Source organism: Balaenoptera borealis (genome assembly GCF_965194805.1).
Source record: "Balaenoptera borealis genome assembly, chromosome: 3".
NCBI classification, from domain to species: domain Eukaryota; kingdom Metazoa; phylum Chordata; class Mammalia; order Artiodactyla; family Balaenopteridae; genus Balaenoptera; species Balaenoptera borealis.
Window position 1 is genome coordinate 34425981 of NC_138866.1, and position 27717 is coordinate 34453697.

Consider the following 27717-nt stretch of genomic DNA (forward strand, 5'->3'; position numbering starts at 1 on the left):
ATTTGGAATAAATCTGTTGTCTTTTATACATTTTAAGCAATTTTTGAGTTTACTGGATGGCTACTACATAATACAAAGATTTGCTCCTTTCTTCTTGTAAAGGGAACAATGCTAAAATATTTGACATATTTTCATGTACAGGTTTGGAAGTCTAGAATCATGGCTTTGAAGTACCTTGCAAACTTTGGTAATATATTTGTCCTAATGTTTGTCTGTATGGCAGTGGCCGAATATATAAACTCTAGAGCCTTAAATGTTGCTGCACATTTGCTGTAAGCTATATGGTTCAACAAATTATCATGAAATAAAGAGTACACAAAGGCAAGGTGCATGTAGAGATCAAAAAAACTACCTCAGAAAACCTAATACACAATCATAGCCCATCAAAAAGTGGTACCAATCTGGATTGATCACATCTCAAAGATAAGGAGCTAATTTAGGCTGAAAGTAACCAGAAGTGGGGGCACTGAGAAATGAAATTGAAATCAGAACTTGCAAAAGTGTGCTATGACTTTTAATACAGATAAATTGTGCCAAACCATAATACAGAGCACAAACTGTCTTAGCTGAAATTGTTTTTTAACACCAGCTCATTCAGAACCACATGTTCTAAGACCATGAACAAAGTGATTTAATAGTAACTCCACATAGATACATATGTTCCAAAGATAAGGCTACTGACTGTCCAGTTCCAGCAACTTGCCTAGATTACAAATTCTAATGAGTCATACCCAGGGCTCTGGTGGTCTTTGTACGGGGGTTTTGACATTTCTGTTGCTCAGGAGCACACATCTACTGAAAATGATCTTTCTCAAACACCAATCTTATGGCTTTCTTCTCCTCAATTATACTCAGCACTGTCTCCCAGTCTGCCAATCCATGGTCATTTTTTACATTGTTAAAAACTATACTGGGGCTTCCCTGGTGGCACAGTGGTTGAGAATCTGCCTGCTAATGCAGGGGACACAGGTTCGAGCCCTGGTCTGGGAAGATTCCACATGCTGCGGAGCAACTAAGCCCGTGAGCCACAACTACTGAGCCTGCGCATCTGGAGCCTGTGCTCCGCAACAAGAGAGGCCACAATAGTGAGAGGCCCGCACACTGCGATGAAGAGTGGCCCCCGCTTGCCGCAACTGGAGAAAGCCCTCGCACAGAAACGAAGACCCAACACAGCCAAAAATAACTAACTAACTAAATAAATAAATTAATTAATTAAAGTTAACGGGTTATTTAAAAAAAAAAAAACTATACTGAAGGCTCAAGACTCACCTCCTTTAAGAAACCTTATAAAGGAAGAAAATTCTGACGCATGCTACAACATGGTTGAAACTTCAGGATATTTTGCTAAGTGAAATAAGGCAGACACAAAAAGACAAATTCTATATGATGACACTCATATGAGGTACTGAGAGTAACCAAATTCATATAGATAGAAAGTAGAATGGTGGTTGCCACGGGCTGTGGGAGGGAGGAAATGGGGAGCTGTGTTTAAAATTTCAGTTTTGCAAGATAAAAACTGTTCTGGAGATTGGTTGCACAACAATGTGAATGTACTTAAAACTACTGAAGTATACACTTAAAAATAGTTAAGATGATAAATTTTTTGTTATGTGTATTCTATTGTAATTAAAAATGAAAAAAAAAATTAAATGTCACTGATGACCTTGGCAATAACAGTTTCAGGGAATAGTGATGCCTTTAAAAAAGAGGCAAGTCAGGAAGGAAGTATTCCACTCTTTATGGTAGGAAGGGAAAGATGGTGAGTGAGATTAGGTAATGGTGGAACATCAGGTGGAAATATCCAGAGGAAGTTGTAAATGAAGGCTTGAAATTACAAAAGAGGTTAAGTTTAGGGCTACAGATATGGGAAGTTGCCTGCATATATTTGACATGAGAAGAAAACTCTAAGGGAGAATTAAGAGGGAGTGGAAGACACAGCAGAGAACAGCATCCTAGGGGAATATTCCAATTAGGGAATGGGATCAAGATAAGGAACGATGAGGAAAAAAAGTAGTAGTTGGCAGGGCATCAAGAGAGAACAATCATGGAACACCAGGAAAGAGACAGTTTCAAGGTGGTGGGTGAGGAATGCCACTGATGTCAAATGATATAGACAGGTTAAGGAAGATAAATATCAGAGCAGGTTTTAGAGGTTAGGAGATGATTAGTATACTCAGGAAAGCAGTTTCTGTACTAATGGGGGGCAATAATGAGATTCGGGAGTTTGAGGAGAAAGTGCAGAGTGAGGAAGGAAAGGCAGCATGTGCAGACCTCTCTTTCAACAAAGCTGGTAGTGGATAGGAGGCAAGAAGGTGTTTAAATATAGGTTCTCTTCTGATAGCAGTAATCTTTGTCTATTTGGATGTGGAAGGAGGAGGAGCCACTAGAGAGAAAATAATCAGAGAACACAGAAGACATAGGAAGTAATTTAGAAATCAAAGTTCCGAGGAAGGTGAGAAAAAGTGGGTCTAAAGATAGAAGTAGAGGAATTGTTCTTAGAAAGAAGTACCTTTTCCTTTTAGATTGGAAGAAAGGAGGATAGCTAAAGGAATGGGGAAATTTTCGAGGTAATGAGATGGGAAGAAGAGGGAGATCTCATCTAGTTCAGTTTGACAAATATATTTATTTTTTACCTTTACTTTTTTCCCATAAAGGTGGTTAGGTCATCTGCCAAGAGTACAAAGTAGGGCTGCTACTGAGGTTTAAAGAGGGTATAGAGTGTATGAATGAACTATCATATTGGAACTGGAAGAATGTACTAGAAAATCAACGAGACAGTTACATCAGAATTACTGAACAACTTTAAGTGCCAGGTTGCCATTAAATGGCAGTAATTTGTAGTTGTTCAGGTAATCATAGTTCTATGAATTTTTTCAGTAATGTTTTTCTGCTTGGGAGCAAAAATGGAGAAAGTGGAGAATGGAGTCATTCACTGTGGGTATTACCACAGTAAGCAAAGGAATAGATTAAAGGAGTGAAGCTATCTGAAGTGTTAGTGAGGGCAACTTTAAAGCGGTGAGTCATAGTCCTTAATCTGGACAAGAAGTATAGGGTGGCTAGAAGAAAGTAATGGACTATCTAACCTGATAGGTTTCAGAGATTGCCATTAAAAAGCTGGGGAAATGAAATTTAAGGAAGTGGGAAGCATTGTGGAATAGTGGAAAAAAGTCATTACAGCCAAAAGATTTAGGTGTGAAACCAGGCTTCATCACTTACACAACATATATAATGTTGGGTAAGTTGCTTTGTTTTTGAGCTTCAATTTTCTCTTACGTAAAAAGAAGGATAATTATATTAACCTCATAGTGTTGCTTTAATCATAAAGCACATAGCGGTACTGGTCATAGTAGACACTCAACTTCTTATTCCTTCTCTTATTAGTGGGGACAAAGATCTTAAAGATTCTACTTTTATAATAACAGCTGCTTGTGGCAGCTCCCAAAGAACAGTATATGGAAATTTTAGACAGACTTTATATATCTAAAGTTTAAACTTGTTTGTACAGACATCTGTTATTGAGAGTGGCCAAGAGATTTACAAAAGATAGAATAAAATAAGCAGAGGCATAGTGGAGATAAATACACTTAGTTCTGTGTATGTGTATGTGTGTGTGAGTGAGAGAGAGAGAGAGAGAGAGAGGAAGGGAGAGAGGGAGAGACAGGGGAGGAGGGGGTAGAAAGAATGAGAATGAATAGAAATGAATGAATGAGTTATGGAATATGGCAGAAGGTTACTGAAACTAGAAGAAAACTTACCATCTATGGAAGGAATATTTATTGCTAGTACTTTGGGTAACTAGATAACAAGCATACAATCTTGACTTCCTGAAGCTAATGGCAGCTGGCTGACTGATGTCCAGTTTAAAGACCTGTAAGTCACCATCTACAGTTTCAAGGGAAACAATATATTTTATGGAATGGAGTTCATCTTGACTTTTCACTTTCTCTTATCTTCTACCTTGAATTCACTGGCAAATCCTGTTTGTTGATTTTACCTTCAAAATGTATCCTGGATCTGACTACTTCTCACCATCTCCACTACCATTCTGGTCCAAATCTCCTGCTGGAGTATTGCATATCCTTTTCTTTTTAAAATTTTTAAATTTATTTTAATTTTTAATTTTAATTTTATTTTTGTGTGTGTGTGTGTGTGTGTGTGTGTCAGGCAATTTTATCAGCATTGGTAATACAGTAGTGAACAAACAATACAAGCTTCAAAGAGGTACAGAGAGTAACCACTGCATATCCTTTTAACTGGCCTCCCGGCTTTTCACTTTTTCTCTCCCATACGCCAAGCCATACATATAGAAGCCAGAGTGATCATTTAAAAATTTAAGACATTTTATGTTCCATGCTATGTTTTGCTTCCTCAGAACTGTCCATTTAGAATAAAATGATCTTGTTTCTGTTACTTCTCCAACCTCATCTCCTTTTACTTTTCTCCTTTCCCTCTATACTTCAGCCACATTGGCCTCCTTGCTGTTCCTCAAACTTGATAAGCATGTACTCCAGGGCTTTAGTGTTTGTTGTCCCCTCTGCTTGGAACACAGTTCCGCTCACGTGGCATAGACCCTCCATGCCTTCAGATTTCCACTCTAATTTCCCCTCAACAGTGTGGCCTGATTAGCCTTTGTGAAACAGAGGACTCTACCTGTCTACCAGTCAGGTCCGGGATGAGAAAACCAAAACTCCTCTAGGTATTTAAAATGGAGGGGGTGGGAGAAGAGAGGATTTAATGCATGGGATTGGTTACAAATGTGTTGGCAGAGTTGGAGAAACAAAAGAAGAAACGTGTATTACTAAAGATCAGTAACTGCAGTCACCATCGTCCCCAAGGCTGTTGGAGGAAAGTGATGTTACTGAGTTGAGGAGATATACTCCTGCTACCTTCTTTCCACCTTCTAATACCATGTTAATGCATCTCAATGGCAAAACCTAACTGGACCACAGCTGGAAAGAGAATCTGGGAAACTGTTTTCAGGCTTCCAGCTTTCTTGTATAGGGAAGAGAACAAAAGGGCTGATGTGGAATAAGTTTCAATAGATAATACCTGGCATATACCTCTTCTGCTAGCATTCTTTATTATCTTACTCAGCTTTTTAAAAATTCATATCATTTACCACTATATGTTTGTTTATTGACTACCTGCCCCACCGCCCCCATCAGAATATAAATTCTGTAAGAGCAGGGGCTTTGTCTGTCCTGCTTGCTGCTGCATCTCCAGCAGTCAGAACACTGCCTGACATCAGTATGGTAGCATACTAAAAGGGGAGGGGTTGTGAGAGAAGACTGCCTCAGTGGAAAGGAGTATTTATCACTGACATTGTTTAGAATTGCCAGTGCATGGTGATAATAAAGAACAGAATGACTTGTAGTTAGTTTTATTACTGTTTTCGAATTTTCTGCAGACAGTGCATTCTTTTAATGTGAGGGTAAAGCCTTAATAAAACCCTTTCTCCATCTCTAAGGACAAATTTGAACTTGGGTTAACTTTCTAGCTCAGTTCCTCTGGAAATTTGATAAAGAAAAATGTCAGCTTGTTAGTAGACAACACTTCTTATGGTAAAATGGTCTCTGATTAGTAACTTGCATATGGAATGGAAGAAATTACAAATGAACTATAAATCCCTAGTGGAAAGCCAAGCTTTGGGCTTCCACGAATGTGGTGACACTTGAAGCTGGGCATTTCCCTTGTAGGGACTCTGGAAGTTGCCTAAGATTGTTATAAGAAATACTGATTCCTATGTAGGACATGGTGCTTCTAAGTTGCTGGCTCCCATTCTCTCCTAGTAGAATTCTTGTTCCCTTGCACCTAAATGTCACTTGAAGAACAAAGAGAACAGCTGTTGGATGGCTGTGTGAACTGCTAAGATGACTGGTCCCACTGAAGAAAGCATGATACTCCCCTGCTGGATGCTGAGTTTCCTGTTCAATATCTTTCTAAGTAAACTGGTTCAAGGTACAGTATATTCATATCTTGTTAAGTCTGATGTTTAGTTAAGAGAACCTCTGGTGAGCATTCCAGCGTGTAACAGATGCTTAATAAGTATATATTGAACAAATGCATGAGGTTGGAAATGTACGACCACAATTAAGTAATTATTGAATGGTATTACCTAAATTTTAACCTGCATAGTTTGTGGAAATCAACAAGTGTCTACAGCAGCTGATCTGTGTTAGTTATTGTTTACAACTCTAGCTTCCCAATTCTAAAAGAATTCCTTCATCCTGAATAAGATCATGCAGTCACAAAATACAGAGCAGGCTTTAAATACAGTATACATAGACATCTTGTATGGCATTCTTTGGGTTGGCTAAGGCTACTGTTTTGCTTACCAATATACCACACTGGATTCAAGAGGTGGCGTATGTGAAGCCATACATATCAGGGGAAATCAGAACTAATACTTAAGGGGAGCTTGTGCTGTGACTGAAAAATTATAGACTTGTCACATTCATAGACAAACGTAATTTCTTTTGGCCTCTCTGAAATAAATGAATACTTTTTTCCCCCTATTATTTTCTGGCTATCTGAGGATCTCAAGCCTCAGGAGAGATACTATGCATTATTTATCATTTATTTATCTCTCTCTCTCTCTCTCTCTCTCTCTCTCTCTCTCTCTCTATTTATTTATTTATTTATGGCTGTGTTGGGTCTTCGTTTCTGTGCGAGGGCTTTCTCTAGTTGCAGCAAGTGGGGGCCACTCTTCATCGTGGTGCGCAGGCCTCTCACTATCACGGCCTCTCTTGTTGCGGAGCACAGGCTCCAGACGCGCAGGCTCAGCAATTGTGGCTCACGGGCCTAGTTGCTCCGCGGCATGTGGGATTTTCCCAGACCAGGGCTCGAACCCGTGTCCCCTGCATTGGCAGGCAGATTCTCAACCACTGTGCCACCAGGGAAGCCCTATTTATCACTTTTATCTCTAGTTTCCAGTATAGGGTCTGGCATAGAGGTATTCAACAAACATTTGTTGAACTAAACTATATGGTGATAGAGAGTCACAATAATAGCTAACTTTGGATGGGAGTAGGGAGGAATGTCAAACTACATGAAAACCATGTTAAGTACAGCAGGCCAGAAAACGTAGGGGAATCTGTCAAAGCTTCTCTAAGGACAATAAAATCTATGGGGGCAGGGAACTAGGACTACAAAATCTTCTTTAGATTCTACCATGTATGTACCATCTCTATTCTCACCCTGTCACTTTTCCCTACTACTAGTAAATAGTTTTAATAAAGGGTATAAAAGATAGCTTAAAAAATACTACCAATGTACTCTGGGGGATAACTGAGACTATTAATCCAGACCTACAAAGTCATTAGGAAGAACACAATAAATGTAGCTTAAACAAAGTTGCCTAATAACTAGTTGTCTATTTGTTTGCTCATTCTACTTAGCTTTCCTAAACCCCATGAAGTCACTTAGATGCACAAGCATATAAATAAATCTCAAATAAGAATAGATCATTAAGTCAACCAGTTTAACAGAAATTTCTTTCTGATGCTAAACACAGTGTCAGTTCGTCCTAGGGATATTAGAATCATCACTTTGTAGATCAATTAAAAAGAATGTTTATTTTGGGTCAGTCAATAGTTTTTGGGAATGACTAGTACACCTATACTGGGAAGTAAGCAAATCTAGAATTCTGATTTACCTCTCCATTAGCAAAACAAAACATTCTTTTCTTTTGCCCTTTCCAAAAGAACTATAAGGGTAATAGACCCTTGAAAACGTCCATCTCCAAGACTCTAGGAAATTAAAAATAATGGTAGCAAATGGCTTATTTTCAGAACAAAGTTAGAGGTTAAAAGAGAAAAAAAAAAATGAAATCCTGTTAATCTGTTTAAAAATAGTATAAGATCTAAAGGAATTACTTTAAAAGATCGCAATAGTTTGATCCTGCTTTTAGGCTTTGAATTTCCAGCAGATTCACTTTTCAGTATTCCCAGTTTGACCTTAGAGCTTCCAATTGAAGTTTTGTATAACCTAAGCAAACAGGGGACAGGAAGTTTTTCAAAAGTTCTCATAAAAAGACTGACTAAATTCCCCTTCCTAAATCAGGGCTGAAATGACATTTTGACACATTCTGAATAGCATGCTACTAGAGATGCTATCTTTAGAGGAAAAAAACCCCCCTGATTTTCAAATCCTTCCTGGTGATTAAAGATCACCTGGAATGTTTAGCAAGAAAAGGGGCTAGCCATGGTGTCCCAGTTCATTGAATTATTTCCCACACAGAGGTGGTCCATCATCTCTGCAGCAGGGTATGCACAATTGATTGTCCCAACAGACTAAGTACTGGGTTTGCACAGTTGAATATCTACAGCTAGCAGTCAACATTCTTTGTTTATATGTACTGAGTGTGTGGAAGGCCATTGGTTGTAATATTTCATTTTAGTAAATGGAAGGGAACATTTCTTAATATGTAATTTCTAGTTCTTCCTTTTCATTTTCTGTACTTGAACTATCCTGAGGCCAATTTATTATTTCCTTGTTATAGAAATGTGGTAAGATCTATAATCCTTAATGTTCTATTTATAACACAGAACACAGAATGTCAGAAATGCTTTCATCTGAAAGCCCCACTACCCACGACCTTTCCCGTGCTGTCACACCCCCCCCCTTTTTTTTCCTTACCTCATTCCCTGTTGACATGACTGCAACCACTGGAAACTTATTAACTTCAACCTCTGTGACACCTACAGTTGCCAGAAGACCAATCTCTGAGGGGCCCATGTGGGTTCCTTTGGCCAAAACGCATTCCCCTCTTTTAATGTCATGGCCAATGGGTCTGAAAGTCAAAGCAGAACCATAAACAGTAAGACTAAGAACAATATTTTCTCAACTCAGAGGAAACTTTAGTGTTAAAGAAGGAGGACACTCAAGGGGGAAAAAGTCAAGAGATGAGGCAGGACCAGAATACTAAAACGAAGAGATTCTAAAAACTCTATGCTTTTTTAATTAAAAAAATTAAATCACATAACAGAAGACAGAAATAGATTTGTATCTATTGCTGTTAAACAGGAATATGTTACTTCATGTTTGAAAATTATTTTATAAATTGTTTTGTATCACATTACAGTCCAAAACACCAATTGCAATCTTCCTTTGATGTAAGGCAAGCATTTACATGAAAATATCTAATGCCATGTCCATAGCTTGTTAGCTTTGTGGTTAGGAGAATAATGCTAATGAGGTTACAGTCATGGAGATAATTTCCATTTAGACCACTTAGGTTGGTCCAGTTCTGTGGCTGTAGAGGTCCATTAACCTTGGCCTGCTGCCATAGGAACTGGAGAAGTGTAGCTTTGTTACAAAATGTTGAGCAAATTAGCATTAATAGAATCAGGGCAAACATATTCAATTGTAAGAAAAATCATTTGACATATATACACTACTTATGGTAAGACAGTAGTCTCATCTTTGTATATAAACAGTAATACATTATTCCATTATTATTGGCAGTCAATAGAGGAGGGGCTTTCAGCTAATTATATAAATACTCAACTCTGAAAGTATCTGTGTTAATATCAAATTCTGGATTACCAAGGGGTAGGGATGGGTAATTCTGGATTATCTAGGAGGAGGATTAACTGTGGATTATGTAGGCTCATGACTTTGCCTCCTTCTCATGTTGCTTTTGAATATTTCATTTGCCTTTACCAACTTTACAAAAAAGTAAGGAGGGCAGACATGGGATATAGAATTCAGAAAATTAATTTTGCTACTTGTTAAAAGCCCTGAAAGCTAATGGTTAACTGACTGAGCTGTGAATTTATAATAGCCATGCTCTCTTGAGTTCATGATCATGGCAGAAACAAAAGTTGGCTATACATTCTATATGTTATGAACTTACCTGATATCTTGGCCTGGCCGAGCTTGCACCAGAATTCGTACTTCAAGCTCCTCAGTGCCCTATAATAAGAGCAAATCATGTAATTTCAAACAGAACAATCTAACTGAATTTTGATCAATAGAATTTAGCTACTCAGATGCTTTCATCATCAGATAGGCCCAGAATATATAAAAATAGAGAGGAACAGAAAAGCCTTTGCTAAACTCTTTGAACATGATGAATTTCTACCACAGGTTCCTGAAAAATAAGGTTTGATGTCAAGGAATGAATGAATAAATAAACAAACAAACATTTTCACTGATTCTCATGCTTTTAAAAAATGTATCAATTCAAATACTGACTCTTACTTTGTAAGCAGCATTCTTAAGGGAAAAAAAAAAAAAAGATGGCTACCCTAATAGATACAGTGAATGTGCGTGGAGATAACCTGTCTCTTCTAAATCATGGGTTCAATACTATGCCAAGGTTCCTTGCATATATACCTGCAGGTATTTCTGAAATACCTGCAGAAATTTCAGTGAAGGACTTATAGTTTATCTGGTAGTAGATTTCTATAAATTAATGGTGACCATCATTTTTACATTTATGGACTGTGAATAACATTGTGACACTGGAACTGTGTCTTGTCATCTGTCAGAGTCTGTGGAGGCATGTGTTCTGGATTTCAATGCTCTGCTGGCTTCACTGATGCCAATAAATCTGTTGCACAGTTTTAACAGCAGGGCAATGTGATCTGTGTGCCAAGAGTTGAATTTTATAAGCCTTACTTGTGGGAAGATGATTAAAGAGAAAATCCCCAAATCAAGAAAAGAGGGTGTGTCTCAGCATGGCCAAATTTTACTATATACCCAGCCAAGGGGAATATATATTTGTTATTAATTCTAACTTTAAAAATATAAGATATCTTAAACTTCTTCTCAAAACAAGTAAGATAGCCAGTCATTAAAACCTCAGTTGAAATTATTCTGTTATTAGTGACTGATCCTCTGGTTTCAATAATTGCCACTAGTTTCAGTGAGATAAAGGCCTACTTAGAACAGAGTCTTTTATTTTAGGCAATAGAGGGGGAACTGACATAAATTTAATGTTTCCAGACTGTAATTTGGCGGCACAGATTTTCCTGAATTATAGAAAACCAGAGCTGAAAGGGTCATTTGGTTTAAATGCTTGGCTTAGTGAAATATTCAAGAACTTGCCCAAGTATTCTTTGTTAAATTCTTCTCTATTAAAATCTCCTTCACACTTTATCAGAAGCTAGTCTTGATGAACAAGTTTCTCAGCTAGATGGTAAGTCAACAGTTAATATCTCTGCTCTTCTATCTTGAGGTAGTTTCTTTCCTTGCTTGTATGTGAAATTTCTTGGCTCAAATGTGGCTCAAATTCTGCTGTAATCACAGTAATGATCATAAAAACATCTCCCATAACAAAAGGTTTTCAAGCCTAAGGCAGTTCCTTATTTACTATACACTACAATGTAAGGTTCTAACATAACCAAAAAAATTGGGCTAATCTCATAAACATTGCAGAAAATAGGCATGACTTATAATACTGCCATAGGAATGGAGCCATAAGACCTGGTAATGACATACATCATCAGATTCCCTGATCAGTTCAGTATCTTCCACTTGTACTACTGCATCAGCACCACAGGGGATTGGAGCACCTGTTGTAACCCGCATGACTTGTCCTGGCATTACTGTCTGAGTCGGCTGGAAAAACAAACATGCAAGAAAGAGTCGATTTACTTTACTGCTGCAAAGGAAAAGTCTGCAGGAGATGTGACAGTTTTTGAAACAAACCATAAAAAGAAAATCTTACAGTCTTATTCATTTTGGGAAAATGTTATAAAAGTCACAAACAGATATATTTACACCAAAGAGGCTTTCATTTGACTTAAGTAATGACTTAATTAGATGTCTTTCTTGGTGCCCTGCTTTCCTTTTGAAGAACTATCACTTATATTTGCCACTACTGTCTCTCACTCAGTGTGAATTTTCTTAATATATGTAAAGTGATTTGACAGTCTTTAAAAAAATACCATGCAATACGATTTTATGAATGACAATTATGAAAAACCAGCATGTTGATCATTTACTGAAGTTCTGATGTTTGAGAACTATAGTATTTTATTAACCAATGTTTTAGTTAAATAAAGGCAAGCCAGAAAAATTATTTTAATTATTGCTCTTGAAAATCTTTATAAAATATATTAGTTCACTTTACAACTAATAATAAAAGTCTAACAAATGTAATTAAATCATTTAAAAATGATTCCAGTGTCTGTAATGATTTGGGTTAAATATTATATTCAAGATTTTTATTGTCTGAGCTCTCATATGAATGGTATGGGAGACTGACTACAGGACCTACCCTGCACACTTCCTCCCAGCACAGGAAAAATCATATTTCTGTCAGCTCCATCTAATAGGTTTGATCTGGCCTCAGAAGAGTCACTTGTCATGGGCCATGATTTAGGTCAGATTTGGGAAAAGGAATGCTTTAGATTTCCCCAAAAAGAAAATTCTGAGATAACATTAATTCCCCAATAAAAATGATATCTTTCCAAAGACATCTGCTTCTTAGGTATTTAAAATTTTAGGTTACAACATGTGAATATTCTTAACACTACTGAAATATACACTTAAAAATGGTTAAGATGGTACTTTTTATGTTATACATTTTTTACCACGTTAAAAAAAATTAGGGAATGATTAAGGAAAAATACCCTTCCACTAGATGTACAATCAAAGTAAAACTGGAAATTTATTTGTTAGAAAAGCCTTAAAAAGCTTATTTCCATAATGTTATTGCTGTAAACAATACCACCAATAGCTAATATTTATTGAATACTCAGTCTATGCTAGGTTCAGTGTTAGGTGCATTATTATATTCCAGAATATAAGCCTTATAAAGACAGAAATTTTCATTTTCTGTTTGCCTCTCTAGATCACATCGTCATTTTCCTGTGCTGTGGCCCAGAAGGCCAACCTCTATGGACTGTTTCAACCAGGTTCCCATCACTCTGGCTTCTGGTTAGGTTCAGCCAACGGGAGGGGCCAGCAAGAGATCAGAGGGTAGGAGAGAGAGAGAAGTACAATTTTTATTCCCCTTGCCCTTTCCCTGCTGGGCTGCAGTTTGGTGATGGGTATGTCATTTCTACTACTGATGCCACAGCTCCTATGAGGTGGACCTCTCCCATAGCTATCAATCTCCCAGGTCTAGGTACTACTCTCTCCCTTTGCCCCTTCAGACCTAGAGGTAGTAATGAAATCTCACTGTTGCTAGTACCTGAGTGCTTCACATTCCTTTGTTAGTTTCCCTTAATCCTGTCTATATCTTGGGTAGAGTCATTTCATTAATCTTTAATCACCCTCTTTCCAGACATATTTATTGCTCTATCATCCCAAAGCCTAGAAAGTGTCTGGCACAAAGTTGGTAGTCAATAAATATTTCCAGAATGAATGAATAAGTATGCATGATCTCATTACCACAACAACTACATGAAGCATGTAACCCTTCTTGGCTTACAATTCCAGTGTTCTCACTGATTTTTTCCCACAAGTCACTGGAGAAAGGTTCTTGGGATCAAATCTGGCATTGAACTACATACTTTATATCCCCTTATTATGTTATTTGAATAAAAGACATTTCAGGCTTATTTGGAATTGTTACATTCTAATGCAATTTTCTACCAAGATAATGCATAGAATTTAAAAAAAAAGCTTAGGGCTCAATGCGTTAATTTTTTTTTTTTAATTTTTATTTTTGGCTGCATTGCATCTTTGTTGCAGTGCGCGGGCTTCTCATTGCAGTGGCTTCTCTTGTTGTGGAGCATGGGCTCTAGGCACGTAGGCTTCAGTAGTTGCAGCACGCGGGCTCAGTAGTTGTGGCTAGCTGGCTCTAGAGTGCAGGCTCAGTAGTTGTGGGGCGCGGGCTTAGTTGCTCTGCGGCATGTGGGATCTCCCTGGACCAGGGCTTGAACCCGTGTCCCCTGCATTGGCAGGTGGATTCTTAAGCACTGAGCTACTGGGGAAGTCCTCAATGCATTAATTTTTTTTCAACCCCAGATACTACTTATTATCTGGTGCATCTCTTAATTCACTAAACATGACCATTTTGCAGTGCAGTGATTTTTTATGAAAAGCATTAATGTTTTGATATATGTGTTTTTCAGTAAAGGTGCTAATGTCAAAACTATCTTCTGAGGCTGTGCAATAAAAATATTTAATGTAGGTCTAAAGAAGTCCTTTTTTTCCCCTGAAAGTGCCTTTTTGGCTAAGGCAGAAAGTGATTCCCAAAGTGAGTTTCAGGGTAGTTGCTTCTTAAGCTGAAGTGTGTTAGCCTGGAGCCCTCCCTCAATTTAGTCTGATTCAATGTACCATATTATGTAAATTTACTTTAAGTTTTACTGTGGCTATACCTGTAATTTTCTCTATTTCTTGGCTTAAACCAACTTTAAAGAAGTGTTTCTGTGTGGCTGCTAAATAAAAAATTTGGCTCCTCTCCAAAACCAGTAATTCTAAGTGGTAGGTGAAGGATTCCCACCAGCTCACTTATATTAAATCTAATGTAAAAGATATTATTGGATATATAAAGACATTTATATATCTACTTAGAGTAGACATATAAACTGCAATTGAATTGAATCAACTGGAAAAACTCTAGCAATAAATGAAGTACTTCCTTTAGATTGTTAAGACTACCAACTCTTTTTCTTTTTATTGATATAGGTACCTTATATACTTTATATAAAGTAAAAACTATAAAAATCTTGATTTTTCCTTAATAGAGATATTGAGTTGGATTTTTTGAACTTTGTCCAATGATAGCACTTCATAATTACACAACTGAAATTGAAAGTGTCCAATGCTAACCAGTAGGACCAAACTATAAGTGATTTAAGATCAAGTATTTTGGTACACCAATAAACCATGTTGTAAATAACTGTCTCAGTGTATGCAATGGTCCCCTAGTGCTCAAGTGTATTTACTTTCAATAAGTGAGCAATTTGGCTCTTGCAAGATTCCTGAGATTGCTGTAAAGAGTGTATGTGTATGATACATCAGTTATAGATAAAGTACATCACAGGTAACTTGAGGAAAAACCCTGTTTTCTTATATAGTTTTGATCTTTTTTCCCAACAAACTTTTATGAGAACTTACAAGAAGTTGGCAATTTTTTAATTGCACAACTTTTCTTGTGCTCCTTGTTATCAGTTGGAAGTCTTAACTAGTAAATAAAGTTTAAGGGTCCATAAGGCTCTTAACAATCTGCTACCTATGCCTAAGTATTCTAGGCTGTAACTACCACAAACTATTTGCAATTTCCTAATGCCATGCAATTTTTCAAACACCACTGGGTCTTGACTTATACTGTTCTTTCTGCTTGGAATGTTCCTTTTTCATTTCTGTTTCTGTTTTTGTAAAACTCTCTTAGGCCCAGCTCCAATGTCATCTGCCTAGCCCTTCTAGGACAAAATGCTCAACCTCTCTATTGTGCTCCATAGCACATGACTGACAGCATTAGTTTAACACTTAATACATTGTATTATATTTAGTTGTTTATACTCTGTCTCCTCCACTAGATGTAAACTGTTAAGAGTAGTAATCATGTATTAATCTATTTTATATTCCTAGAACCTAGCACAGTGCTTCTTGGTACAAACAGTAGGTATGTTTGATAAATGTTGGATAGACTCAGTTGAAGATCAGAGAAGTACTCCTTGAATAATTGATATTTTGGGGCTTTGTTAAAAAAAATGGTTGCTTTGTATGTCCATTGCTGATGGATACACATACCAAGAGGTCAAGTAAGTTATGAGGTCATAATGCAAGTTATTTATAAAAAAGGGACCTAGGTCTAGTTGTTCTTTTTGTCAGGAAAACAGTCCTGAAGAGCAAAACCAGCCTGTGCACAGCATGGACAAGGATCTAATTACTACAGTGCCAGGCTTAGCTTCAGAGACCTGTACACAGTACTCCTCAATGCTTGGATGTAGAGGTGAGGCAGCTAGGGTTACCACCACTGGCACCATCCTTCTCCTATATACTTCCTCAACCCCTCTCTATTTTTAGTACATATGGGAGTACATGCTAAGGCGTGGGATATAGCTTTTGCTCAAACTGCCCTATTTATTTATTTCCTCCTTTATTTTTATATAATCCTTATGAGTGTTTGGTGGTAGCAGAAGAGAAAAGTGCGTTGGTTTTCCCTTTGGCTCTAGTCAATAAGGAAGGTGCTCTTTTAACCAACTTTCGAAACTCACTGGATTAACATATGCTCTCTATTTCCTATTGAACGTAATGATGCCTACAGCACACTTTGTTTGAAACTGTTAGACTCTTCTCTTGTACACCTAAGATTCAACTGAGTTTGCTCCCAAACTTGTTTGTACCAGTTTGTGGAAATAGGTGCTACTGAATTAAGTTATTTAAATAAATATTACATAAACCAATGATACATGAGTGTAAAAGGAGTTATTTTCTTCCTATAAAAATTAAGTTAAACCTTTGGAAAAACTCATTTAAAAAAGGCTGCTAAAAAGAACTGATGTCAAATTAGGTATGGGTGAAGCAACTGTAAAAAAAATTATAAAAATATAATAAAAATCTAGAAGGATTCTATACTTAGATACTTTGCAAAGACCTTAAATTTTTTTCCACTTTAAAGAAACTAAAACTTGAAATCACATATAATGCCTTTTGGGTATAAGAGAAGTTCAAATAGCAGATACTTATTAAAAGAAAAGCCTTGGCTCTCCATCAAATTACTGACAAATAAATGTTCATTTATTTAAGTTACATTTATATTTATTTTAAAAGTAAAAGATAATTTCCCACTTGTAACTTATTTCCAATTAAATGACCAATTACTGGTATCCAAAGCATTAATTAAGATGACTTCTATTGCACTTCCACCATGGCCCATTAGTGCTTCATTTCTATTAAGAAATACCTGTTCTCTGGTTAGCCCCCTGATGAGAAAAATTAATCAAAATGATTAGCTAGAAAGATTAAATAATCTGCTTCTTCTAAATTTCCCTGTATGTAACACGAGTTGGGGAAAACTCTGCAAAGACCACTTAGAAATTGTAGCTCTATTCAAACATTAATGTTTATACCAGAAGAAAGATTCATCCAATCACAGGGCTGGAAAATGCTTGTGGGGCATGTCATCTGAGACATACCAGTAACACCATGCTGTATATTAATAGATGCAGATTCTTTCAGTTAAGAAACAATTCATTTGGTTCTTTCTCATGGGAACCATCCTTTCATCTCTTTGATAACCTGTCTAATCCTCCTCTAAGATTTCCATCACAACAATGGCAGAAGTCTAGAATTAGAAGCTGAAAGTCCATGAAACTAAAATCTTTAGGGCCTTTCAGGCTTATGAATCTCACCTGTTCACCAGCTTGGGATTCCCCAATGATGAAACGATCTCCTGGGCCATCGGCAGCTGTGAGATGAACAGAACCAAGAACAATCATCAGAATGGACCTATAGCAAAGAATAAGAACCTAGTGTTGGAATTCTAAAACTTGACTCAAATGATCAGATAAGGCTTCAGGAAAGTGGAATACTTTTCTGATCTCCTAGTTTAGAAAAGGGCTTTGTTATTACTAGTTTGATCTTTGGTATCCACAACTCACAACAAATAGAAGTGGTCCAGATTGTGCCTTTTCTTGGTGTCTCTGGTGATAGTTTTCTTGTTGTTCCATAATTTCCACTCTTGCACTTTTTAATAGGAAGTTCTTTTAGCCTATCGTCCTAAATAAATGGGTATGTATGTGTTGTATGTGTGTACACACTCATGGAGACATATATATGAAGTAGCAAGTGAAGTAGGAAGAACATATATTCTTTTCTTCATTTGACACTTGAAGGAAATGAGTTACAGAATGAAGAAACTCAGGTAGAAAAGGTTCAGTACCTTTAACAAGTTCTGGTTAGTGGTAGAGCTAGGACTAAAACCCCAGTCCCTGAATTTCCAATACAGTATTTTTTTTTTATGATGGATCAAAATGCTGTTTCTAAATCAAAATACACAGGCAGTGCTGCATCACAATTCCCATTGACTGTTTATTTTTAAATTGGAAGAAACACTTTCAGACTTGAGATGGAAAAAACTTCTCATCCAATTATTTTCTATATACAGTATAGTAATGGCTGGATGAAATAATATTCCTGGAGGTAAATGTATTCAAAAGGGTTTTCTTCACCTACAACGTGGATTTCAAACCAATACTATTGGCAAGACAATGCATACCTAATGAGTTTCATGATCATGACCATTATCTCCTTGTAATCGGCATACAGCAAGGGTTTGGGGGCACATACACAGCAAAGATAACACTATTTATATGAATATTTTAATCATATTTGCAGTCATATTGATAAATAATAAAAAGTATTTTCCCTCTTTTAGAGAGGAGATAGAAAATTTACTGTTTCTTGGACTTCCCTGGTGGCACAATGGTTAAGAATCCGCCTGCCAATGCAGGGGATGCGGGTTCGAGCCCTGGTCCAGGAAGAGCCCACATGCCGTGGAGCGGCTAAGCCCGGTGCGCCATAACTACTGAGTCTGTGCTCTAGAGCCCATGAGCCACAACTACGGAAGCCCGCAAGCCACAACTACTGAAGCCCGCACACCTACAGCCTGTGCTCCGCAACAAGAGAAGCCACTGCAATGAGGAGCCTGTGCACCACAACGAAGAGTAGCCCCCGCTCGTTGCAACTAGAGAAAAGCCCGTGCACAGCAACAAAGACCCAAAGCAGCCAAAAATAAATAAATAAATAAATAAATAAATTTAAAGAAAGAAAGAAGCCAGATATAAGAGAATCCATGTAGCCTGATTACATTTATTAAAAAAAAAATTTATTCTTTATGTGACTACAAAGTAGTATTTTTTTTAAAATTAATTAATTAATTAATTAATTTTTGCTGTGTTGGGTCTTCGTTTCTGTGCGAGGGCTTTCTCTAGTTGCGGCAAGTGGGGGCCACTCTTCATCGCGGTGCGCGGTATAGCGGCCTCTCTTGTTGCGGAGCACAGGCTCCAGACGCGCAGGCTCAGTAGTTGTGGCTCACGGGCCTAGTTGCTCCGCGGCATGTGGGATCTTCCCAGACGAGGGCTCGAACCCGTGTCCCCTGCATTGACAGGTAGATTCTCAACCACTGCGCCACCAGGGAAGCCCCAAAGTAGTATTTTTTCTAAAGCCTTATATATACAATACCGTTTACAATAAGTCACTTTTTTGCACAGCTGGCTTTGGTTAACCTGATGTGAAGAGGAACAAAAATTAACATTGGGTGCCTTCTACTTACTAGATGTTGTTATCTTGTGCTTTTTAGACATTGTCTCAGTTAATAAACTCCTGGCTTTCTGGTGTTTTTTGGAATGCTATTGTATTTTCAGTGTTTGTTTGTAAGAAAGAGAATACTGTAGTTTTCCTGCAATGGTATTCTTATGCTGCTTTCATGGGTTCTTTTTTCTTTCTTCTTTTTTTTTTAATGAAACAATTTAAAACAGACATAGAAATCACTGCTTCAACAATTATCAACATTTTACCAATTTTGTTTCATCTATCCCCACACTTATTTTTGCAGTATTTTAAAGTTAATCATAATTTTCTTACTGTAGAAAATTAAAAAGTCAATTATCTTTCAGAGTTCTGTACTAACTGCATCTCAAATCTGAATAAACTTATTTTTGATTATTTCTCTGCTAGAGATATTACCAGCTTTCCACCTCCCATAAGCAACCTAGATGTTTTCTCTTTTTACTTCTTGCTCAAGGGAAAATTAGCATGGTTTTAGAGTAAAAGCTGAATCTGAATCCTGGTTCTGCCTATTATTAGCCTCTGGACTTTCAGCAAATTACTAAAACTTTCTCTAACCTTCAGTTTGCTTGTTGATAAAAATGGGAATAACCATACTTTAAAAATAATACCTTTTAAGGCTTTTTATTCCTTTCATTCATTCACTAAATTTCTACTGAGTGTCTTCTGTGCCCTTAGTGTTATATTAGATGCTGGGACAGAGTAGAGAGTAAAACTAGATATTGTTTCTATTCTAATGCAGTGTCAGTCTGTTGCGATGTTTTTCAAACTCTAGATCACAAATAGAGGTGGGCTGTAAAATCATCTTGTAAAGAAAAAGAACAGAAAATATATCTCGTCACACATGGTAAAGGTGAAAATTGTTTCCAGAAACTTATTTTTGTTTATATATATGCATGCATACATATTTATATGCATTGTATATGTTATATATGTATGTGCATATCATTGGTTTGTGATGTCTAATGTATTAATGTGTGTCTTTCTATGGGTGTGGTGAAAACAAAACTCTTAAAGCCACCGATGTAGTGAGGGAGATAGATATTAATCAAATAGTCACATTAATGAACATATAAATTTGTATATAAGTACAAATTTGTATATAAATACAAATTAAGAAAACCATTCTAAAGGAAAGGAACACGGTTTTATGAGAGCATACACTGAGAGTACCTGAACTACACTGGAGGGTCAGGGAAAGCCACCCTGATAAAAGCATTTATGATTTGAATATGAAGGATGAGGAAGAGCTAAGTAGGCAAAAATATGTGGGGATGGGGGAGAGGGAGAAGGAAAAGGAGAGGGAGAGATGGGGTGGAGGGAAGAGGGAGAGATGGGGTGGAGGGAAGAGGGAGAGATGGAGAGATGGGGAGAGAGGGAGAGATGGGGGGAGAGGGAGAGATGGGGGGAGAGGGAGAGATGGAGAGAGAGAGACAGAGAGGAAATGAAAATGCTTCATCTATAGATATTCACCTAAAGAAAACAATATGTGTAAAGGCTCTGGTTCACGTCCTCCCTCTATCCTATAGTCTAGCTACTCTCAGAAGTACCTGAGAATACCAAGATGACTCATATTTCAGCTCCATAACATATGCTACTCTCACTGCTTGGAGTGTCCTTTTCTTCTCCCTGCCTTCTGGTTAAAGACTTCTTAGCTTTTAAGACTCAGCTCAAGTGTCATCTTCTCTAGGAAGTCATATCTGACTTCCTTTCCCTCAAGAGTCACCTACTTCTTCTTTTGTTTCCGCAGTGTATTCCTGAAATAACTCTAATTATGGCTTCCTAATGTATTTGTAATCATTTGCTTATTTGTCTCAGGGAAATTCCTAGTACCTGCTGAATAATAGGTATTCAATAAATGTTCAATATACGAAGTATTTGAAAGTTCAAGAAACGAATGAGTGTGGCTCCTAAGAATCTTTGTAGAAAGATGCATGCATGAATGAACAATAAATAATATTTTCCACTGCAAAATGCTGTATTTTGAATGCCTTCCATTTTATGCTGGTTCATGTATATTGTTTTCTTCAAAATACGAGTCAACATTCACCATCTTTAGACTGTTCATAAAGACTGCTCTGTTTAACTCTATATAACTTAGATTATGTCTAGCATAGTGCCTAGCTCATCACTGATGCTCAGTAAATATTTGATAAAATAAAGAAATGAATTTGGCACTTCCATAATACTTAGGTGGGAAGTTTGTAAACTGTCTTGTACACATTAGTATTGTGCTTTGTAAATTTTCTTAAGTAATTTTATAAATGTGTGGTAGGTAGGGATCACTTCCTTTATTTCTTTTTTGAAACCCTCTGCTCTTCAGTCTTCCTTTTGTCTCCTGTTCCCCACACATGCAAATATACATACACTCAAAATGCTCATATCAGTGTTCTGCACAAATGCTCCAAACAAATGTCATTATATAATGAGTGGCTAGAGATAATCCAGGGCAAGGTTGGTATAGAGTGTCAGGGAGACCAACAACTGAAAGAGCCTTTAAGTGATTCTAAGAAGCAAGATGCTTTGTTGCCAAGGAAGGTACACTGACTGGGGAGAGAATATGTCTCACTTTAACTATGTTCTCCACTTTGCCCTGAAAATTTCCACCTGGGAAACATGCCTCTATATTGCTAGCTAAGGAAGGCTCAGTCAACCAACATTATAGAAAGTCCCTGGTACCAATGGAAGAGTCATTTTTACCATTTCCCTTATAACAGTGCTTCTCAACCCTTAATGTGCATAGAAATCACCTGGAGATCTTGTTAAAATACAGATTCTGATTCAGTAGGTCTGGGACAGGCCCTGAGGTTCTACATTTCTAACAAGCTGATGCTTATGCAGCTGGTTCATGGACTACCCTTTCTGAGGAGCAGAGCACTGTAAGACTGAACGGAATACAGACAAATTCAGACTAAGAGAAAACTTAAGAAATAAAAAATTAGTGAACTACAACAGAAGTCCTGATTTTACATCAACACCAAGGCTAACTATTTATTATAAAGACAGAAAAGTAACGATCAATCGGTACCTAACTTACCGATATTTATTTTAAAATATCTATTAAAGAGACAGGTAAAAGAAAAGTTGCCATTTTCAAGATGAATTCTACCAGCTTGGGTGGGAGGGGGCAGAAGTGGAGGTACAGTGGCAGATGAAGCTAAAGCTTGGAAAGAAATTAAGTAAGCCACAGTACGCCATTAGAAAAGATGGATGGATTCCAAGGATTTCTGTAAAGGCTTAGACTCTTTCCCCCCACTAATTCTGGCATTTCTGTTAATAAGTTTTCTTTTCTGTTTTGTAACTGTAGAATTTAATTTGAAGGAAGAGATAAAAGCAATATAAACCAAATCCTAACAGCAAATGCACTGTATAATGCTTAATGCTAGACCCTGAAACTGCTCCCACTTCCACCTTTTTAATGTCCAGAAAACACTTTTAGTCTTTATTTGAAGATTTCTGATTATATCATTTGATATAAAATTGATACCATTAGATAACTATTCATTGTGGCAATGTATAGAAAATGATCATCCTCAAGCCATTTGCCCTAGAATTATCCCTCATTTTCATTTTCCAGCCATGTGGGAGCTCTCTTTAAATCTCTTGAAATCCTTTATAGCTATTCACTTATTTTCAGTAACAAAAGCCTCATCGTTTCCATGTTAGGACTGAATAAACAGAGGCCATAGATAGCATAACTTTCAGAGGTCCTAGCCACCTCTATTCTTCAACAGAGGAATAAGGCAGAGGGACTAAGATTTTGTTTATCTCTAATTATGGAACCAAACTGTCTAAGAGTGGATGATAGGCAATACGGTAATAGTATTGATATTTATGTGTATACTAAAATTAACATTGTAGAACGAGTTTGGAGTGGTGGCAAGGGTAGGTGACAAGACTAGCACAACAGGATTAATACTTGCTGCAGTTATACTGAGGGATTAAATCAGGTGAGTTGTTTGGAATTTTAAATCTGCTGCCTGGAAAGCAGGGAGCAAGGAGTAGAACAGATGAATGAGAAGGCATTTTATATTCTTTACCATCATCTTCCAGGAGAAAAATGCCCGTATATTGTTAGTATTGGGAAAAGATATATTATTTCCTTAAATACATTATTTTATGCTTTTTGGGATTAACTTAATTATTCCAAATTATCTCTCTGCTCACATGAGTAATACTCCTATATCATAAGGCTTTCTTTTTCATCCAAAGTGTCCTACAGTGGAAGGCCATTGGCTGTCAAGTGAGTTGGAAAACCAGCTATGGCCAAACAGGATTTAAATGGACAAAACAGAAACTCTAAAACATGACTTTTGTGACAGAATAAGAACTAGCTCAAAATAAAAAAGGTTATACCGAATTTTAGTATGCGTTTTAACACACTGGAAGGAAGTACAACAAAATGTTCATAGTAGCTAGACAGTGAGAAAATGGGTTAAAATGTTCTTTTTGATTTTCTATATTTTCCATAAGCATGTATTTAATCAGAATGTATAAAAGAAAAAGCTTTAATATTTACTTAACCTAAATGGCAAGGATTTCTCTTAATATAATTTTCCAGAATTGTTTGTTGTACATGGTTCTCAAAATAATTATTGGCTTGTTTATAATTTTCCCTTTTCTTAAATAATCCCAAAACTAATTCTGAAGTGATAAACCTTTAAAATTGAACATTTTCAAGAGAGTGAATTTGGTATTCTGAGATATTTTTACCTTTATTAACATCTCAGAAGCAATTGTGAGACAATGGGCACCCACATCTCTATAGGAGCGTGTGAATGCATCAAGAAGATGGTTGGCTTAATCAGTGTGAAGGGAGAAATAACTCCTCAAAAATACGAATAAAACTATTGTATTGCTTCTAACTGGTAAATGCTACTTTCATTTTCTTTTCTCTGCTTTCATCATTCAAATTCATTCCCTCCTGAATGTAGTTTTAGGTTTATTAGTTTACATCATCATCACTTGATTCCTGTCTTCTTTATACTCTATTCTTTCTTATTTTTTAAAAGCTGTTCCTATTTCTTATTTCTTCAGCTATTTGTTACTGTCTTGATTTTTCAACCTACATACCTTAAAGTAAGTGATCCTCCAACTGGTTTGGAGTTTTATCCCACATGTTTCTGAAGGATACTGGCTAATGCTTAGTGATCCAGAGCAAGTTAGCAACCTCTTTACACCTAGAGGGTTAGCAATGCTCACAGGTGCCACTGGTTATTACTGGAAGGCCTAAGGCAAAGGCAGAGGAGAAGAAAAACAAGGAGAATAAAGGGAGTGGGGAGAAAGGAATGGGAGTAAAGGGAGAAGGGGTGGAGAGAAGAAGGTATACAAAGTAGAGAGGTAGAGAGCCACAACAATAGCTTCAAGGATATTCTTTACCAAAACACTGCCTGGGGTTGGTATTATAACACAGAAAAGACTAAGACCATGCCTTTTTGTTCACTGATGAATTCTGCTGCCTTAATTATGATGTTGATCATAATTAACCAGTCATTCCTACTTTGAAATTTAACTATATCCATGATGGTTATCTGTTATGTGTTATGTCTCTGTTATACATTCCATATCTTAGAGAACTAGCAACGTTTCACAGGAAAGAAATAATGTGGATTAGCTGCATGGTGGCTTATCTGTTGAACATTTTATACCGTGATATGTCATTTTAAATGTTTGTGTGTGTGTCTGCGTATGTGTGTGAAATAACTAAAAACACCACCACTCTAAAACAAAAGAATAAATATGATATACTAAATGGTAATTTTATATATAAATTTCTTTGATAGATTCTACAGTTGCAGAAAGGCTCTTTCCTGGCTCACATGGGCTAACTAGAAAAGCTAAAAGCAATAGTTTCTTTTTATTGAGCTGCTGCTACCTCATCTAAAAATCACAGAACAACTTTCTGTTTCAGAATAATTCTGCCTAATATAATTTATTTTCTCACTTTCTCTTACTTTACATTACCGAGAATATAAAAAATAGACTTTCTTGTCCTTTTGGTGTTTCACCTGCTGTAGTTGTTTGTTCTACTCTGGAAGTAAGAATTCATCATTTCATAGCAATCCAATATGGCTACCAATTATAAGTTCAAACAGAATTTACATTTTAGAGGGAATAAGAAACAAGAGCCAGTGAGGCTCTCAGAAGACTAAAATAATTTTCTTTCTGGATAATATTCATTATAATAAACACTATAGAAGAAATGAATTTGGAAGAGAAAACATAGGAGGCATTGGGGATTTGTTATTTATATTTTCAGAAATACTCTAATTTGTGAGATAGAGCTGAATGAGGTGCATTTAAGACAGTTTCCTGAGAAAGAATACACTAGTAGGAATTAATCTCTCCACCATTTTATGAGAATAACAGTTTAGATAAGTGTTATCCTTTTTTCAGAGATGTTTTAAGAAAATGTGATAATAATAATAAAAAAATAAAAAAGTAATAATAATAGTAATAATAGGTACTATTATTAAACATTAAAAAAACAACTATTGAGTGCTTTTTTGTGTGTGTGTGTTTGCCATATACTTTAAGGCCTTCTACAGTCTCACTTAATTCTCACAATAACCTGTTGGGATAAATACTGTTATAATTATCACCATTTTATAGATGAGAAAACCAAGGCTCAAAAAGTTTAAGTGATTTGCTCAAAGTTACATAGATGGAACTGGTGCTAGAACCCAGATCACTCTTACTTTGTTATCACTCACTTTTTTATCACTCAAAGTCCATAATCTTAACCATTTGTTCTACTGTCTCTAACAGAGAAAGATACTGCTAAGAGATGGCAATGGAACACGGAGGAGGTCAATGAATGTATTTAATTACAAGAAAGAGGAAATTATTTTAATAGCTAGATAGAGTAAAAAAAAATCCAAAACCAAAAAATCAAGTAAGGGACTCCATAAATGACCATTAAAAAGGAATTGGCCTTCTTAACAGCTCTGATAAACTGGGAAATGTTTTTAGACATTTCTTCAATGATACCAGCCTTGAGTTAATAACCAATAATAGTTTCTAAGCAATTCAGTTGCATTTTCATTTTGGGTTCTTTCGTAGATTGGACTTTAGGCAGGCAAATGCTATTTAGTATTTGCTTTTGAGCTTTATGCAATCCCAGGCAACTCTAAAGGCATGAGCTGCTGGTACCATCTGGGGCTTCAGAGCCTTGAAATATGGAATCTTCTAGGGAATTAGAGGTTTCCCTCATGCTTGCTTTCTATGAAGCCCTTATTGATGTTTGAGTTTAAAGCAGGAGAAAAAAACTTCCCCACTTTATCCCTGGTGTTGGGAGTTTGCTCTTCTTTCTTGGACCATATAGATGTTTTCAACTAGAAAACATTTGGACTTCCAGACCAAGACTGTCTGCCATCTGGTATGTGTAGAGGCCGAAAGAATAAATTATAATACAGTGTCTTTATCAACCTCTACATATTTATTTGTAAGTAAGAATTTTCAAGTAACTATAGTACTGTCACTGAAAAGTTTTAATCAAGATTGTGCTGGAAAATATATAGGTATAGGTTAACATTGTTATCTGTGAACAAAATTATTTTGACAACCAAGGGGGAAATAGATGTAATAGTCATTAGGTACCTGGGCTGAGCCACAAATCCGAAAAAAAAAAAAAAAATTACAATGTGAGTATGTTGATACTCAAGAAAGCCAAAATATTTACCTCGGACAGCATAGCCATCTTTTACTGATGCTGGGAACGGGGGTAGGTTGTCTTTTGCATATACATCTTGAGCAAGGACTCGCCCCATTCCATCTGTAAGAGAAAAGAAGGAAAATATGGATGTTAAGTGCAGTGGGTTAAACAGGTAGTCCTAAACAAGATGGACATATGTACTTGTCTGACAAGGCTTGTATAAGGGCTCAGTCAGATCTCCTGATTTCTATCCCAAGGAATAGGCGACAGAAGGAAGAGATGCATCCTAGTGTCTGAAATAAAAGATTAAGATTCAGTCAATTAATAGCAATGCTTGCAGGGATTATTTGAATATGAGTAGCTACACAGTCATCAAAGATGTGTTCAAGTTGATGTGTCATTAATCCTTTAACAATCCAAAGACGATTTTCTTTAAAAAGTAAATTCTTAAACAGTCATAGTCATTGACCCAGTAATTTCACTTCTAGAAATCTATCTTAAGAAAATGGATAAATCTTTCTGTACATGTTTATTTCAGAGTTGCTTACATTAGTGAGAAATGGAAAGAAATCATAAGTTTAACAATATAGAAATTTAAACCGACAATGATGTATCCTTATGATAAAATATTATACAGGCTAAAGTAATATTTTTGAAAAATATTCACTGACACAGGAAAATTCTTAGGACATACATTTTAAAAACATGCAGAAGGGCTTCCCTGGTGGCGCAGTGGTTGGGAATCTGCCTGCCAATGCAGGGGACACGGGTTCGAGCCCTGGTCTGGGAAGATCCCACATGCCGCGGAGCAACTCGGCCCGTGAGCCACAACTACTGAGCCTGCGCGTCTGGAGCCTGTGCTCCGCAAC

General features: G+C 36.7%; 1 protein-coding gene across 15 annotated transcripts in view; it reads right to left on the minus strand.

Moving 5' to 3' along the window:
- The window catches only part of GPHN (gephyrin), a 611785-nt gene that overhangs the window by 74067 nt on the left and 510001 nt on the right, over positions 1-27717 (minus strand). For all 15 annotated transcript variants that reach the window (XM_082386487.1, XM_082386483.1, XM_082386492.1 and 12 more), the window contains 5 exons: positions 26876-26968; positions 17259-17314; positions 11446-11565; positions 9857-9915; positions 8638-8791 (listed from right to left, as the gene is read on the minus strand). In XM_082386487.1, the coding sequence (XP_082242613.1) occupies positions 8638-8791; positions 9857-9915; positions 11446-11565; positions 17259-17314; positions 26876-26968 (482 nt within the window). The remainder of the gene's footprint in view (positions 1-8637; positions 8792-9856; positions 9916-11445; positions 11566-17258; positions 17315-26875; positions 26969-27717) is intronic.